The 13,961-nt window shown below is 42.4% G+C and overlaps 1 protein-coding gene across 9 annotated transcripts in view; it reads left to right on the forward strand.

The window, feature by feature from the left end:
* The window catches only part of LOC112251185 (coiled-coil domain-containing protein 18-like), a 43,079-nt gene that overhangs the window by 6,580 nt on the left and 22,538 nt on the right, over positions 1-13,961 (forward strand). For 5 of the 9 annotated variants that reach the window (XM_042322274.1, XM_042322272.1, XM_024422004.2 and 2 more), the window contains 10 exons: positions 340-557; positions 4,490-4,645; positions 4,890-5,000; positions 5,282-5,413; positions 5,854-5,967; positions 7,649-7,726; positions 7,808-7,924; positions 8,287-8,454; positions 9,383-9,546; positions 11,937-12,139. In XM_042322274.1, the coding sequence (XP_042178208.1) occupies positions 340-557; positions 4,490-4,645; positions 4,890-5,000; positions 5,282-5,413; positions 5,854-5,967; positions 7,649-7,726; positions 7,808-7,924; positions 8,287-8,454; positions 9,383-9,546; positions 11,937-12,139 (1,461 nt within the window). The remainder of the gene's footprint in view (positions 1-339; positions 558-4,489; positions 4,646-4,889; positions 5,001-5,281; positions 5,414-5,853; positions 5,968-7,648; positions 7,727-7,807; positions 7,925-8,286; positions 8,455-9,382; positions 9,547-11,936; positions 12,140-13,961) is intronic. The other 4 variants (XM_042322279.1, XM_042322280.1, XM_042322277.1 and 1 more) reach the window with 3 other exon arrangements.

Consider the following 13,961-nt stretch of genomic DNA (forward strand, 5'->3'; position numbering starts at 1 on the left):
CCAGCCAACTTGACACAACTGTGGGAAGCATTGGAGTCAACATGTGTCAGCTTTCGACATTGTGTAGTGCCCATGCCCTGACGAATTGAGGCTGTTCTGAAGGCAGAAAGGGGTGCAACTCAATATTAGGAAGGTCTTCCTAATGTTTTGTACACTCAATGTATAGCACATATCTAATCTCCCATCTTTAGGCCATGTATACAGTAGAGTAGGTAAACTCTAACAATCTCTCTCTTCCTTGCATGCTGTAACATTGTGGATACACATGAAAAATGCAAAGTATGTTTGTATCCTCCCAAAAAATGGTCAGTTTTGTTTTTTGTGTCTACGGTGTGTCAGGGGAGCAGTACCAGCAGCTGCTGCCTGTGTTGCATGCTGTGGAGCAGGAGAGAGTCAGGCAGGCAGCTCTAGCCCTGGACCTGCAGGAGAGACTAAGGCAGGCCCAGGTGGAGCTGACTGCCCTACAGAACAACATGAACCAGAGAGACCTCCAGCTACAGAAACTGCACAAAGAGCTGCAGGAGAGGACAGTACAAATTAACCAGCTGGAGAGAGAGGTAAGGATGGACACATGAATAGTGTACTGTACCACCATTTTTATTATGAGTGGTCTCAAATCAAGGAAGAAGGCTGTATCTCAAAGGAATCTGAGTTACACCGTGTCAAATACCAGTGTCATAAATTTTGAGATCTGCGGCCAGATAAATACATACACATTTCAAGTCGGGAGGTTACATACACCTCAGCAAAAATACATTTAAACTCAGTTTTTCACAATTCCTGACATTTTATCCTAGTCAATTTTCACTGTCTTAGGTCAGTTAGGATCACCACTTTATTTTAAGAATGTGAAATGTCAGAATGATTTATTTCAGCTTTTATTTCTTTCATCACATTCCCAGTGGGTCAGAAGTTCACATACACTCAATTAGTATTTGGTAGCATTGCCTTTAAATAGTTTAACTTTGGTCAAACATTTCAGATAGCCTTCCACAAGCTTCCCACAAGAAGTTGGGTGAATTCTGGCCCATTCCGCCTGACAGAGCTGGTGTAACTAAGTCAGGTTTGTAGGCCTCCTTGCTCGCAGATGTTTTTTTTCAGTTCTGCCCACAAATATCCTATAGGATTGAGGTCAGGGCTTTGTGATGGCCACTCCAATACCTTGACTTTGTTGTCCTTAAGCCATTTTGCCACAACTTTTGATGTATGCTTGGGGTCATTGTCCATTTGGAAGAACCATTTGCGACCAAGCTTCAACTTCCTGACAGATGTCTTGATGTTGCTTCAACATATCCACAATTTCCCTACCTCATGATGCCATCTATTTTGTGAAGTGCACCAGTCCCTCCTGCAGCAAAACACCCCCACAACATGATGCTGCCACCCCCGTGCTTCATGGTTGGGATGGTGTTCTTTGGCTTGCAAGCCTCCCCCTTTTTCCTCCAAACATAACGATGGTCATTATGGCCAAACCGTTCTATTTTAGTTTCATCAGACCAGAGGACATTTCTCCAAAAAGTATGATCTTTGTCCACATGTGCAGTTGCAAACTGTAGTCTGGCTTTTTTTTTTATGGCGGTTTTGGAGAAGTGGCTTCTTCCTTGCTGAGTGGCTTTTCAGGTTGTTGATATAGGACACGTTTTACCGTGGATATAGATAATTTTGTACCCGTTTCCTCCAGCATCTTCACAAGGTCCTTTGCTGTTGTTCTGGGATTGATTTGGTCTTTTCGCACCAAAGTACGTTCACCTCTAGGAGACATAACGTGTCTCCTTCCTGAGCGGTATGATGGCTGCGTGGTCCCATGGTGTTTATACTTGCGTACTATTGTTTGTACAGATGAATGTGGTACCTTCAGGCGTTTGGAAATTGCTCCCCAGGATGAACTAGACTTGAGTTCTACAATTATTTTTTAAGTTTGAAGGTCGGCCTTGAAATACACTGCTCAAAAAAAATAAAGGGAACACTTAAACAACACAATATAACTCCAAGTCAATCACACTTCTGTGAAATCAAACTGTCCACTTAGGATGCAACACTGATTGACAATAAATTTCACGTGCTGTTGTGCAAATGGAATAGACAACAGGTGGAAATTATAGGCAATTAGCAAGACACCCCCAATAAAGGAGTGGTTCTGCAGGTGGTGACCACAGACCACTTCTCAGTTCCTATGCTTCCTGGCTGTTTTGGTCACTTTTGAATGCTGGCGGTGCTTTCACTCTAGTGGTAGCATGAGACAGAGTCTACAACCAACACAAGTGGCTCAGGTAGTGCAGCTCATCCAGGATGGAACATCAATGCGAGCTATGGCAAGAAGGTTTGCTGTGTCTGTCAGCGTAGTGTCCAGAGCATGGAGGCGCTACCAGGAGACAGGCCAGTACATCAGGAGACGTAGAGGAGGCTGTAGGAGGGCAACAACCCAGCAGCAGGACCGCTACCTCCGGATTTGTGCAAGGAGGAGCAGGAGGAGCACTGCCAGAGCCCTGCAAAATGACCTCCAGCAGGCCACAAATGTGCATGTGTCTGCTCAAACGGTCAGAAACAGACTCCATGAGGGTGGTATGAGGGCCTGACGTCCACAGGTGGGGTTTGTGCCTACAGCCGAACACCGTGCAGGACGTTTGGCATTTGCCAGAGAACACCAAGATTGGCAAATTCGCCACTGGCGCCCTGTGCTCATTACAGATGAAAGCACGTTCACATGTGACAGACGTGACAGTCTGGAGACGCCGTGGAGAACGTTCTGCTACCTGCAACATCCTCCAGCATGACCGGTTTGGCGGTGGGTCAGTCATGGTGTGGGGTGTCATTTCTTTGGGGGGGCCATGTGCTCGCCAGAGGTAGACTGACTGCCATTAGGTACCGAGATGAGATCCTCAGACCCCTTGTGAGACTATATGCTGGTGCGGTTGGCCCTGGGTTCCTCCTAATGCAAGACAATGCTAGACCTCATGTGGCTGGAGTGTGTCAGCAGTTCCTGCAAGAGGAAGGCATTTTGTGTGATTTTTGTTGTCAGCACATTCAACTATGTAAATAAAAACTATTTAATAAGAATATTTCATTCATTCAGATCTAGGATGTGTTATTTTAGTGTTCCCTTTATTTTGTTGAGCAGTGTACATCCACAGGTACACCTCCAATTGACTCAAATTATGTCAATTAGCCTATCAGAAGCTGCTAAAGCCATGACATCATTTTCTGGATTTTTCCAAGCTGTTTAAAGGCACAATCAACTTAGTGTATGTAAACTTCTGACCCACTAGAATTGTGATACAGTGAATTATACGTGAAATAATCTGTGTAAACAATTGTTAGAGAAATGACTTGTCATGCAAAGTAGATGACCTAACAGACTTTCTAAAACTATAGTTTGTCAACAAGAAATATGTGGAGTGGTTGAAAAATGAGTTTTAATGACTCCAACCTAAGTGTATGTAAACTTCGACTTCAACTGTATCCACACTACTATTCAAAAGTTTGGGGTCACTTGAAATAAAAGCAAAAAAGGTTGGTCCATTAAAATAACATAAAATTGATCATTGATCATCAAGGCAAAGGGTGGATACTTTGTCAAATTTGTTTTACACTTTTTTTGGTTACTACGTGATTCCATATGTGTTATCTCATAGTTTTGATGTCTTCACAATTATTCTACAATGTAGAAAATAGTACAAATAAAGATTAGACGGATGAGTAGGTGTGTCCTAACTTTTGACTGCTACTGTATATGTATTATTCTCTTTAAAATGTGTGTGTATATATATATATATATATATATATATATATATACACATACATATATATATATATATAACAGCAGATTATACACATTTTGGCCAAGGGATCGGCGGAATAAGTTTAGAGGGTGTAATACAATGTAATATTATTCATTTACAATTTTATGTTTTTAACCCTGGGCAACATGTGCCTGGGAGGCTCACAGGGATATTGGTTGCAACAGTTCTCCACCAATTGATATATTTTTTCAACTCAATACTTCTTGTATTCCCCCAAAAAGTAAATTAAAAAATATATAAATGCACTTGTAATTCAAGCTTTAAAACTGCAATTTTCTCGTGAAATTTGAATAGCTTTAAAGCTGCAACAAAACATCTGCCACATGATAAAATGTGTAGAATTGTAGGAAATTAGTTTGAGAACTGCCACATTTTCTATCTGATGCCAATTGGGGGGCCTTTAAAATGTTCCTACCCAAGGCTCGAAACGTGGTTTGTCCGTCTATGCACTGCTGAAGTCCTAGTAAAACTCCTTGATTGCTATGTTTTATCTCACTAGAGTTGTGATCTGATTATGAGGGGGTCCCAACAAGTTTGAGAACCCCTGGTGTACTGTATGTGTGACTGATGTCTGTCCCCTGGTGGTGAATGTTGTATTGCAAACGGACGTGGCAGTTTCCCCAAGTACAGATTCCAGCTTTCACGTATAACTGTATAACAGCTTTTCACATATATTTCACGTATTACAGGCGGCTCTCGTCCTGGGCCTGCAGGAGAGACTAAGTAAGGCACAGGAGGAGATGACTACCCTACAGAACAACATGAACCAGAGAGACCTCCAGCTTCAGAAACTACACACAGAGCTGCAGGAGAGGACAGTACAAATTAACCAGCTGGAGAGAGAGGTAAAGATGGACACAAGGAATATTGTACTGTACCACCATTTTCGCTATGAGTGGTCTCAAATCAAGGAAGGCAGTATCTCAAAGGAATCTGAGTTACCTAATGTCACATACCAGAACAAGTGAGGGTCTCACCCACAGAATCAAAGCAATAAGGCCTTAAACCAGTGCCTGAAACTAAAGATAACACTTGTTGTATACAGTATGAGAGATGTCTGTCCCTAGAGGTGAATGTGTTGTATTGCAGTTAAGGAGGAAGAACGTCTGCCTGGCAACTACAGTGCAACAGTTAGAGAAGAAAGATGCAGGACTTTCACAGGCTGTAGAGAAGACCACTGAGTTGGAGCAGAACCTGCTGGTAATGATGATGTGCTCAACACACACACTGAAAAGAAATTGTGTTGTCACTAATCTATCAAATGCTGAAGTAGGCTACACTAAACAGACTGTTGTCACTACACACACACGTGCTTTCACTTACACATGTTGGGTCTGTCTCAATCAAAAGGCAGGGAGGCATCCTTGTGGATTTAGACAGTTCTCTCTCTTAACTCACATACACATCCTTTCACACACACAGGCTGTTATATTTAAGTTGGCTAATTAGTTAGTTGATGAAGTCTCTGGTTTGAAACGTAGGAGAAGAGCAGCAGTATCCAGCACTTTAAAACCACTCTGGACTTGAAGAAGAGGGATTTCCAACAGGAGTTGGAGGAGACTCAGAGAGTTGGCTCAGAGCAACGTAAGGAGCTACAGGATCAAATCAAAATGGTGAGAGGATACATGTATTGTATTCCTTTATTCACACTTGACTGTTCATAAAAGTCACCCAAGGTTACAATAAGCAATTCCATGAACTTTACATACTTTCAGTCTTAGAATAGTTATACATGAAAGCTGGAATCCGTATACTAGGTAAAACTGCCACGTCCGTTTGTGATGTTACTGCAAACAATGACCACGGTTACCCTTCGCACATCATTGCCCATCGTACTTGTGATAGAACTGCAGAGTATGTACTGTGAAAATATTTTGCCATGTTATTGTTTCATTGACAAAACAATAACATGCGCTGGGGGTGAAGTGGCACTGTTTCACCTTATTCTGAATTTCAGCTTTACCTTACAGTACAGTAGATGTTTGGGCACCTGCAAAGATACTTGTGTTTCCTGCCTGTTTCATGTGATTTTATGTCTGCCTGTCCTGTACAGTTGCACTCTCAGAAAGCAGAGCTGGAGAAAGACTTGTCTTCAGCCCAGCATGAGAGACAGGTGGCCCAGCACAGAGCAGAGAGACTTCAGACCTCCCTCAGCCAGCTCACGCATGTATGTCTGCCCCATACACACCTCACATTACCTTTACCTAGAGTGCCTTCGGAAAGTATTCAGACCCCTAGACTTTTTCCACATTTTTTTACGTTACAGCCTTATTCTAAAACGGATTAAATATTTTTTTTCCTTATCAATCTAAACACAATACCACGTAATGACAAAGCTAAAGCAGGTTTTTTACATAAGTGTTCAGACCCTTTGCTATGAGACTTGAAATTGAGCTCAGGTGTGTCCTGTTTCCATTGATCATCCTTGACATGTTTCTACAACTTGATTAGAGTCCATCTGTGGTAAATTCAATTGATTGGACATGATTTGGAAAGGCACACCTGACTAATATATGGTCACACAGTTGACAGAGCAAAAACCAAGCCATGAGGTTGAAGGAATTGTCCGTAGAGCTCCGAGACAGGATTGTGTCAAGGCACAGATCTGGGGAAGGGTACCAAAACATTTCTGCAGCATTGAAGGTCCCCAAGAACAGTGGCCTCATCATTCTTAAATGGAAGAAGTTTGGAACCACCTAGACTTCCTCAAGCTGATTGCCTTGCCAAACTGAGCAATCGGGGGAGAAGGGCCTTGGTCAGGGAGGTGACCAAGAACTCAATGGTCACTCTGACAGGGTTCCAGAGTTCCTCTGTGGAGATGCACTTCTGGAAGTTTCTTCCATCTCTGCAGCACTCCACCAATCAGGCCTTTATGGTAGTGTGGCCAGACGGAAGCCACTCGTCAGTAAAAGGCACATGACAGCCCTCATGGAGTTTGCCAAAAGGCACCTAAAGGACTCTCGGACCATGAGAAACAAGATTCTCTGGTCTGATGAAACCAAGAATGAACTATTTGGCCAATGCCAAGCGTCAAGTCTGGAGGAAACCTGGCACCATCCCTACGGTGAAGCGTGGTGGCAGCATCATGCTGTGGAGATGTTTTTCAGCTACATGGACTGGGAGACTAGTCAGGATCGAAGGAAAGATGAACTGAGCAAAGTACAGAGAGATCCTTGATGAAAACCTGCTACAGAGCGCTCAGGACCTCAGACTGGTGCGAAGGTTCACTTTCCAACAGGACAACGACCCTAAGCACACAGCCAAGACAACGCAGGAGTGGCTTCGGGTCAAGTCTCAGAATATCCTTGAGTGGCCCAGGCAGAGCCCGGACGTGAACCCCATCGAACATCTCTGGAGAGACCTGAAAATAGCTGGGCAGTGACGCTCCCCATCCAATCTGACAGAGCTTGAGAGGATCTGCAGAGAAGAATGGGAGAAACTCCCCAAATACAGTACCAAGCTTGAAGCATCATACCCAAAAAGACTCAAGGCTGTAATTGCTGCCAAATATGCTTCAACAAAGTACTGAATAAAGGGTCTGAATACTTATGTAAATGTTTCAGTTTATTTTTAATACATTTGCAAATATTTCTAAAAACCTGTTGTTGCCTTGTCATTATGGGGTATTGTGTGTGGATTGATGAGGAAGAAAAAACAATTTTGTCAATTTTAGAATAAGGCTGTAACGTAACAAAATGTAAAAAGTCAAGGGGTCTGAATACTTTCCGAATACACTGTAGATCTTCACAGATTTATAAGTCACACCCAAGTCATTGAGTTTGACAGAACGACACAGCTGGTCATCTCAATATTAATCTGACTAGTGCTATAATCCTGTCACTTCCTAGGATACAGAGACGAGAGCCAATCAAGACCAGGAGGCCTTGAGAGCTCTCAGAGTGCAGGCAACAGAGTATACTACCAAGGTCAGTCCTTATGAAAACACATGCTATGGCAATTTAGTTATCAACTAAATCAGACTTTTTCCTGTATTGGTCCTGTTGCAGGTGAGGTTTTTGGAGACAGCCCTGACAACATGCCAGGATGAGTTGAGCGACTGTATGCTACAGATAAAGGGAGTGAAGGGACGCTACGAGAGAGAGCTGGAGACAAACACTAAAGAAGTAGAACATGAAGACCTTCACCTTGCTTTTATTTCCTGTGAAACACTTACAACATTCCAGACACATTGTGTGATATCTGTGGGTGGGATGTTGTAGTCTGGTCCCAGATCTGTTTTTGCTCTGTTGCCAACTCCTTGTCACTTCTTCTCAAGCTGAACATGACAATGTGTGGCATGACCATTCCATAAGGAGTGGGCAGGAGAGCAGACTGGCACTGAGGAATTTGGGAACAATGTGAAGGATATGAGACTCAAAAAATTCTAGGATGTGAAACAAAAATTAAATACATTTCCAACTTGTGAAGTGTATGGATGAAGACTAGTGAAGTTCAAACAGGCAGTTCCAGTGTACTCTGTCCCCAGGTGGAGGCTCTGCAGGCGGAGATGAGGGGTAGCTCTCTGGTGTGTCAGAGCTCCAGTGAGCAGAACTTGCAGCTGCAGCACACCGTCCAGAGACAGCAGACCATGCTGCAGGAGAGCACCTCCCGTGTGGCGGAGCTAGAGGACAGACAGGCGCTGTTACTGGAGCAGGTAGACAGATAGATACTTTACTGTCCTCAGAGAGGAACATTATTTCCACAGCCTGTAAGTTACATACAACATAATGAGCAAACCAGCATTAGAGATTGAACATTAAACACAACACAGCAGTACATACAACATTACAGTTTTAATTGAACTCGGTGAATGAATAAATCGACTACTAGAGCACGTGAGCTGCAGTTGTCATATCTAATGTTTGAGATGCAATACAAATGTCCCTATTTTGAAACATTCTACATTGCTTTAACTGGTACAGTTCTTTTTATGTGCAAAGCCAGCTTTTGTGGGCCAGCCTGAACTTCCTCTAAGGGCCCAGCAGAGTTAATAAAATAGAGCTCATATCTGTTTATAACTGACTGTGCATGCTTGCTGCTCATGCTGTTCATGAGTGTTTTGAAAAGCCTAATTGTTTAGACAGATTGTTGTGTTCAAACTGATTACTTTCGGCTTGCAGGGGCTGACTATAGTGCAGGCCGATTTTGTTTCTTGAGCAGATGGTCAGGGGGCCGGAACATAATTTGTAGACAACAATTTGACCACAAGAAGCCCAAACAGATATAATATTTGACTAAAACATAATTATTTCAAATGTTGCTTACATTTGTATATGATCACGTGTCTCTATTATGCATGGGAATACTTGGGAACAGATTTCCAAACTTAAAATCAGAGCTGATGGAGCTGATTTCCTGGTGTTTTTACAGTATTTTATGTCCAACAATGATTTTTTAAAATGCTCAGAAAACTTGGGGGCCAAATAAAACCACCGCCAGTTGGGGAACCCTGGTATAGTGGGTAAAAAGTAAGTATTTGTTCAAATTTACAGTACAGTTTAGCAGACCATTTTATTATCACGGTTTGGAGGTGAGTTGAGAGGGTTCAATTCACATACTGTGTGGTGTGTGCGTTCCTCCAGGTGGGCCGCTTGGAGAAGGACCTGGAGAAAGAGAAGGTGTTAGCCTTCAAAGAGCTGAAGAGGAGAGACCAGAGAGCCCAGGAGGCCATAGAGGGACTGCAGGAGGCTAGTCAGCAGGCAGCGAGACATGAAAGAGAAGCCCTGCAACTCTCCAACTCTGTCACGTGAGACTAGTTTTTACTCCCTCTACTCGTCTCGGCTCTAATCTATGCTACTCGACTCTACTCTAATCTATGTTACTGTACTCTACCAGGGTTCGAAACTGTGACAAACTCTTGCGTTTGAACGTTTGACTTGGCAGTGTGACACCAATTTTTAATTAGGCACTAGGGTGCCTGTTTATTTTTTTGCTGGTCACATTAGTTTTTCACCTCACTCAAGATTTAACCATGATTTGGTCAAACGGTGAAGTACATTATCCACATGATTCCTGCGCTGTGGCTGTGTATGTTTTGCTGGGGACTACGGCTATGATGAGTGAGCCACTCCTTTCCCATTGAACAAAATGCTCCTGGAGAAAAAAAGTGTTCCGATTTTTAAAATCCAATTGCTAGGGAAAACACATCTATCCTGTTGTCACAGTTGAAGAGGGGAGGTTCAGCTTTCTGTAGGTATCCTTTTTATTTCTGAACTCTCAATTTTGACCTCAATAGCAACTATTCTTCAACCAAGATATTTGATATGGCTTTGATACAGAGTGTGTGAAATGTTGCACATTGGCTATTGCATAGGCATAATTGAGCTGTAGGTTACAACTGCAAAGTTTTTTGTACTTGACATTTACTGTTAGATTAATACATGGCTGCCAGCATTGGGTATTATGTTTAGTGTTACCGATCAAGCTAATGTGTTTTCAGATTTTGTGTGAACAGGTGGTGAATTAGCCCCAAATAAATGAGCCTAGAATATTAGTGCACATGTAAAGATGTATGGAAGAATGTCTCTATTGAACAAAATACAATTCAGAACATTCTGGAGACCTATTTTAACAGTAAAATGTAACAATAGCTTATTTGTCAAACCAAAATTCACAACATTCACTGGATTAGGTTGCAGAATATCTTGAATCATGCATTCTTTCATGGACATGTTAGATAAACAAGTTTATTTATGTATGTATTTATTACCATCTCAGTTGTCTACACCTCTTAAAAGCACTTTGAATGACCTTCATAAGATAATTACAAATGTTTTAAATTGTGTGAACTGTGAAAAATATTTGATGCAAACAAATCATGGGCTGGTGCCACCAACTGAAAAAGTTAGTGGCACCAGTGCCACCAGGGGAACATGTTGGTCTGCTTTACTCTATACTACACTACTGCCAAGAACTGCACTTTACAACACTGCACACACACGACCGCTATTAAATGTAGCATTTTGATTTACTCTACTGAGACAAGGCTGCTTGTTGTTCTTAAATGTTATAATATTGTAATAACAATTATAGCTACAATTCCAAGTATAGCTTTTTACCAATGCTCAGACCCCACAGTAAAGCTTCATTCAAGAGTTGGTGGATGGAAGTTCTATCAACATCTGACTTCCATCACCCCTCACCAAGTGATAAGTCTTGTCTTGTACTAATCAAGCTAGTTACTGATTGCACCAGTCTAGTGATTAGGAGTCAAATGAAGCAAAGTCAAACACCTGCCTGCCTGCAGTAAGGGGAAGTCCATATAAACATAATTCCTTATCAGGAATTAGACAGTTAAGATCCCATTTGGGTTTCATTAAACTAGATGCCTTTGTAAAGATGCAGATTTTGACAACATACAATACTTTATTACGAAATACCGAACAGGATACAGTGGAATGGACATCTTAACATTGGATTGGACCTTAAGTAGTTGTGTAATATCAGCTGTTTGTTTATAGTCGATAGTTGTCAGAGCGCTCTATTGTTTGTTGTTGGGTGGCTGCATTATAAGGCCTCTTTCAGCTGCTTAGAAGCTGGGAATGCATTTGATATGGCCAGCTTAACTCCGAGTTACTTTGACCCTGGCATCTCCAACTGTCATGTTTGTCATTTTCGTGAATAATGGCTTTCCTAAATAGACTTGTACTGAGTTAAATGTTCTCCTTCAACATTGAGCCCAATGTCTGGTTGTGTGTATAATGTCAGTTAGCTGCAGGGCTTGTGGAGACTGGTGAAGCCGGTCTTATGACTTGTCTGATTATAATGCTCTGTACTCAGTATTTGTTGTTGGGCGACTGTGCTCTCTGTTAGGGGTATATAAGCAGTCTAGATAGCCCATCCCCAAAAGATCAACCGGAGAACAAACACAACATACTATAGACCAGTAGAAGGAAAAGCTTAGAGATGTTCCATCCTGACCAGTACAGGCCAGGGAGCTAGGACACGCAGAATGTCACTGTTGTACTTCTCCAGGCATCGCAAACCTTTTGTTATACTCACTTGGTTTCTGCGTTGCCAATTATCATTGTAATCCGTGCAAGCGACTTTAGGATGACAGTTTACAGACATAGCGTTCCTAGTAGCCTTGTGCTCCTGTTGTTGAGAGCCAGGATTTGTCTGTGTCCTGTCCTGCAGGCAGTTGTCAGAGGACATGAATAAGGTTCAGGGAGAGCTGAGTGAGCGAGAGCAGCAGATGCTGCTTATACGGAGAGACAGCGACACCAAGGCCTTACAGCTCTCTAAGATGGAGAAGATGCTAGCTGAGACCAGAGGAAAGCTGGACAAGAAGACAGAGTCTGGTACGGAAAGTAAAGGGCGGGACAACCGAGACAATATGGGTCTGTATCAATATCCTTAATTTAATTCACTGAGCTTCTTCTCTGAAATGCATGAGAACTACATTGTTTTGGTTATATGGATAAACTATCATAGAAGGATTCAAATGTACTCTTTGAAAAGGTGGTACCTAGAACCGTAAAATGTTCTTCAATTGTGTCCATATGTTGGGAGAACCCTCTGAAAGGTACTATTTTTTTTTGTTGTTTCAAGTAGAACCTTTTCACTAATACAAGGTTCTACGTCAGGGGTGGGCAAACTTTGGATCCGGCCTGTGAGCCCAATCAACCCCCCCAAATTATTTTGGGATAAACACTCCAGGCCAATCTTGAATGTCTAAAACTAAATAGAAAGTATGTAGAATTTAGAATGGACCTACATGCCTTTTTTTCTGGCCCGCAAATGGCTTTTTAATTAACATTGAGAGAAAATCTGTGTGGCCCTCTGCTGAATTTTGAAATCCCAATGTGGCCCTTGAGCCAAAATAATTGCCCATTCCTGTTCTACGTGGAACCCTTACAGGATCCCTTACACCACTAGCAGGTTCTTAAGTACGTAGAACCTTTTTCACCATCAAAGGGTTCTACCTGGAACCAAAAAGTGTTCTCCTATGGGGACAAATGAAGAACCATTTTTTTAAGTGTAGTTTTGTGACAGTGTATGTGCCCTTGATGATTGATTGATTTTAATTTATTGGATAATTATTGGGTAAGTATTAGGCTGCTTCAGATGCATACAACAAAAAAATCATCTAAAATTAAAAATTAAAAAAAGCCTAGATGCTAATTTCCATTATGGTCCTCATGATTCTATAGTCAACTCAATATACAAGTATCTACTTTTGATAACAATTAACTTTGCAGAGTAAGTAACTGTCTGTGTTGAAATCAAATTTTATTAGTCACATGCGACGAATACAGCAAGTGTAGACCTTACAGAGAAATGCTTACTTACGAGCCCTTAACTGACAGTGCAGTTTCAAAAAATACAGATAAGAAGAAGAGATACGAGTAACAAGTAATTAAGGAGGAGCAGTAAAAAATTAACAATATATACAGGGGGGTGCCGGTACAGAGTCAATGTGCAGGGGCACCGGTTAGTTGAGGTAGTATGTACAGGTAGGTAGAGTTAATTAAAGTGACTATGCATATATTACAACAGAGTGGCAGTGGTGTGGAGAGGGGAGGGGCAATGTGAATAGTCTGGGTAGCCATTTGACTAGATGTTCAAGAGTCTTATGGCTTGGGGGTAGAAGCTGTTTGAAGCATCTTGGACCTAGACTTGGCGCTCCGATACCGCTTGCCGGGTGGTAGAAGAGAGAACAGTCTATGACTAGGGTGGCTGGAGTCTTTGACAATTTTTAGGGCCTTCCTCTGACACCTGGTATAGAGGTCCTGGATGACAAGAAGCTTGGCCACAGTGATGTACTGGGCTGTTCGCACTACCCTCTGTAAGTGCCTTGCGGTCGGAGGCCGAGCAGTTGCCATACCAGGCAGTGATGCAACCAGTCAGGATGCTCTCGATGGTGCAGCTGTAGAACCTTATGAGGATCTGAGGACCCATACCAAATCTTTTCAGTCTCCTGAGGGGGAATAGGTTGCGTCGTGCCCGCTTCACGCCTAATGGTGTTCTTGGACCATGTTAGTTTGTTGGTGATGTGGACACCAAGGAACTTGAATCTCTCAACCTGCTCCACTGCAGCCCCGCCGATTAGAATGGGGGGCGTGCTCGGTTCTCTTTTTCCTGTAGTCCACAATCATCTCCCTTGTCTTGATCACATTGAGGGAGAGGTTGTTGTCCTGGCACCACACGGCCAGGTCTCTG

This window comes from Oncorhynchus tshawytscha, linkage group LG05, assembly GCF_018296145.1.
Source record: "Oncorhynchus tshawytscha isolate Ot180627B linkage group LG05, Otsh_v2.0, whole genome shotgun sequence".
NCBI classification, from domain to species: domain Eukaryota; kingdom Metazoa; phylum Chordata; class Actinopteri; order Salmoniformes; family Salmonidae; genus Oncorhynchus; species Oncorhynchus tshawytscha.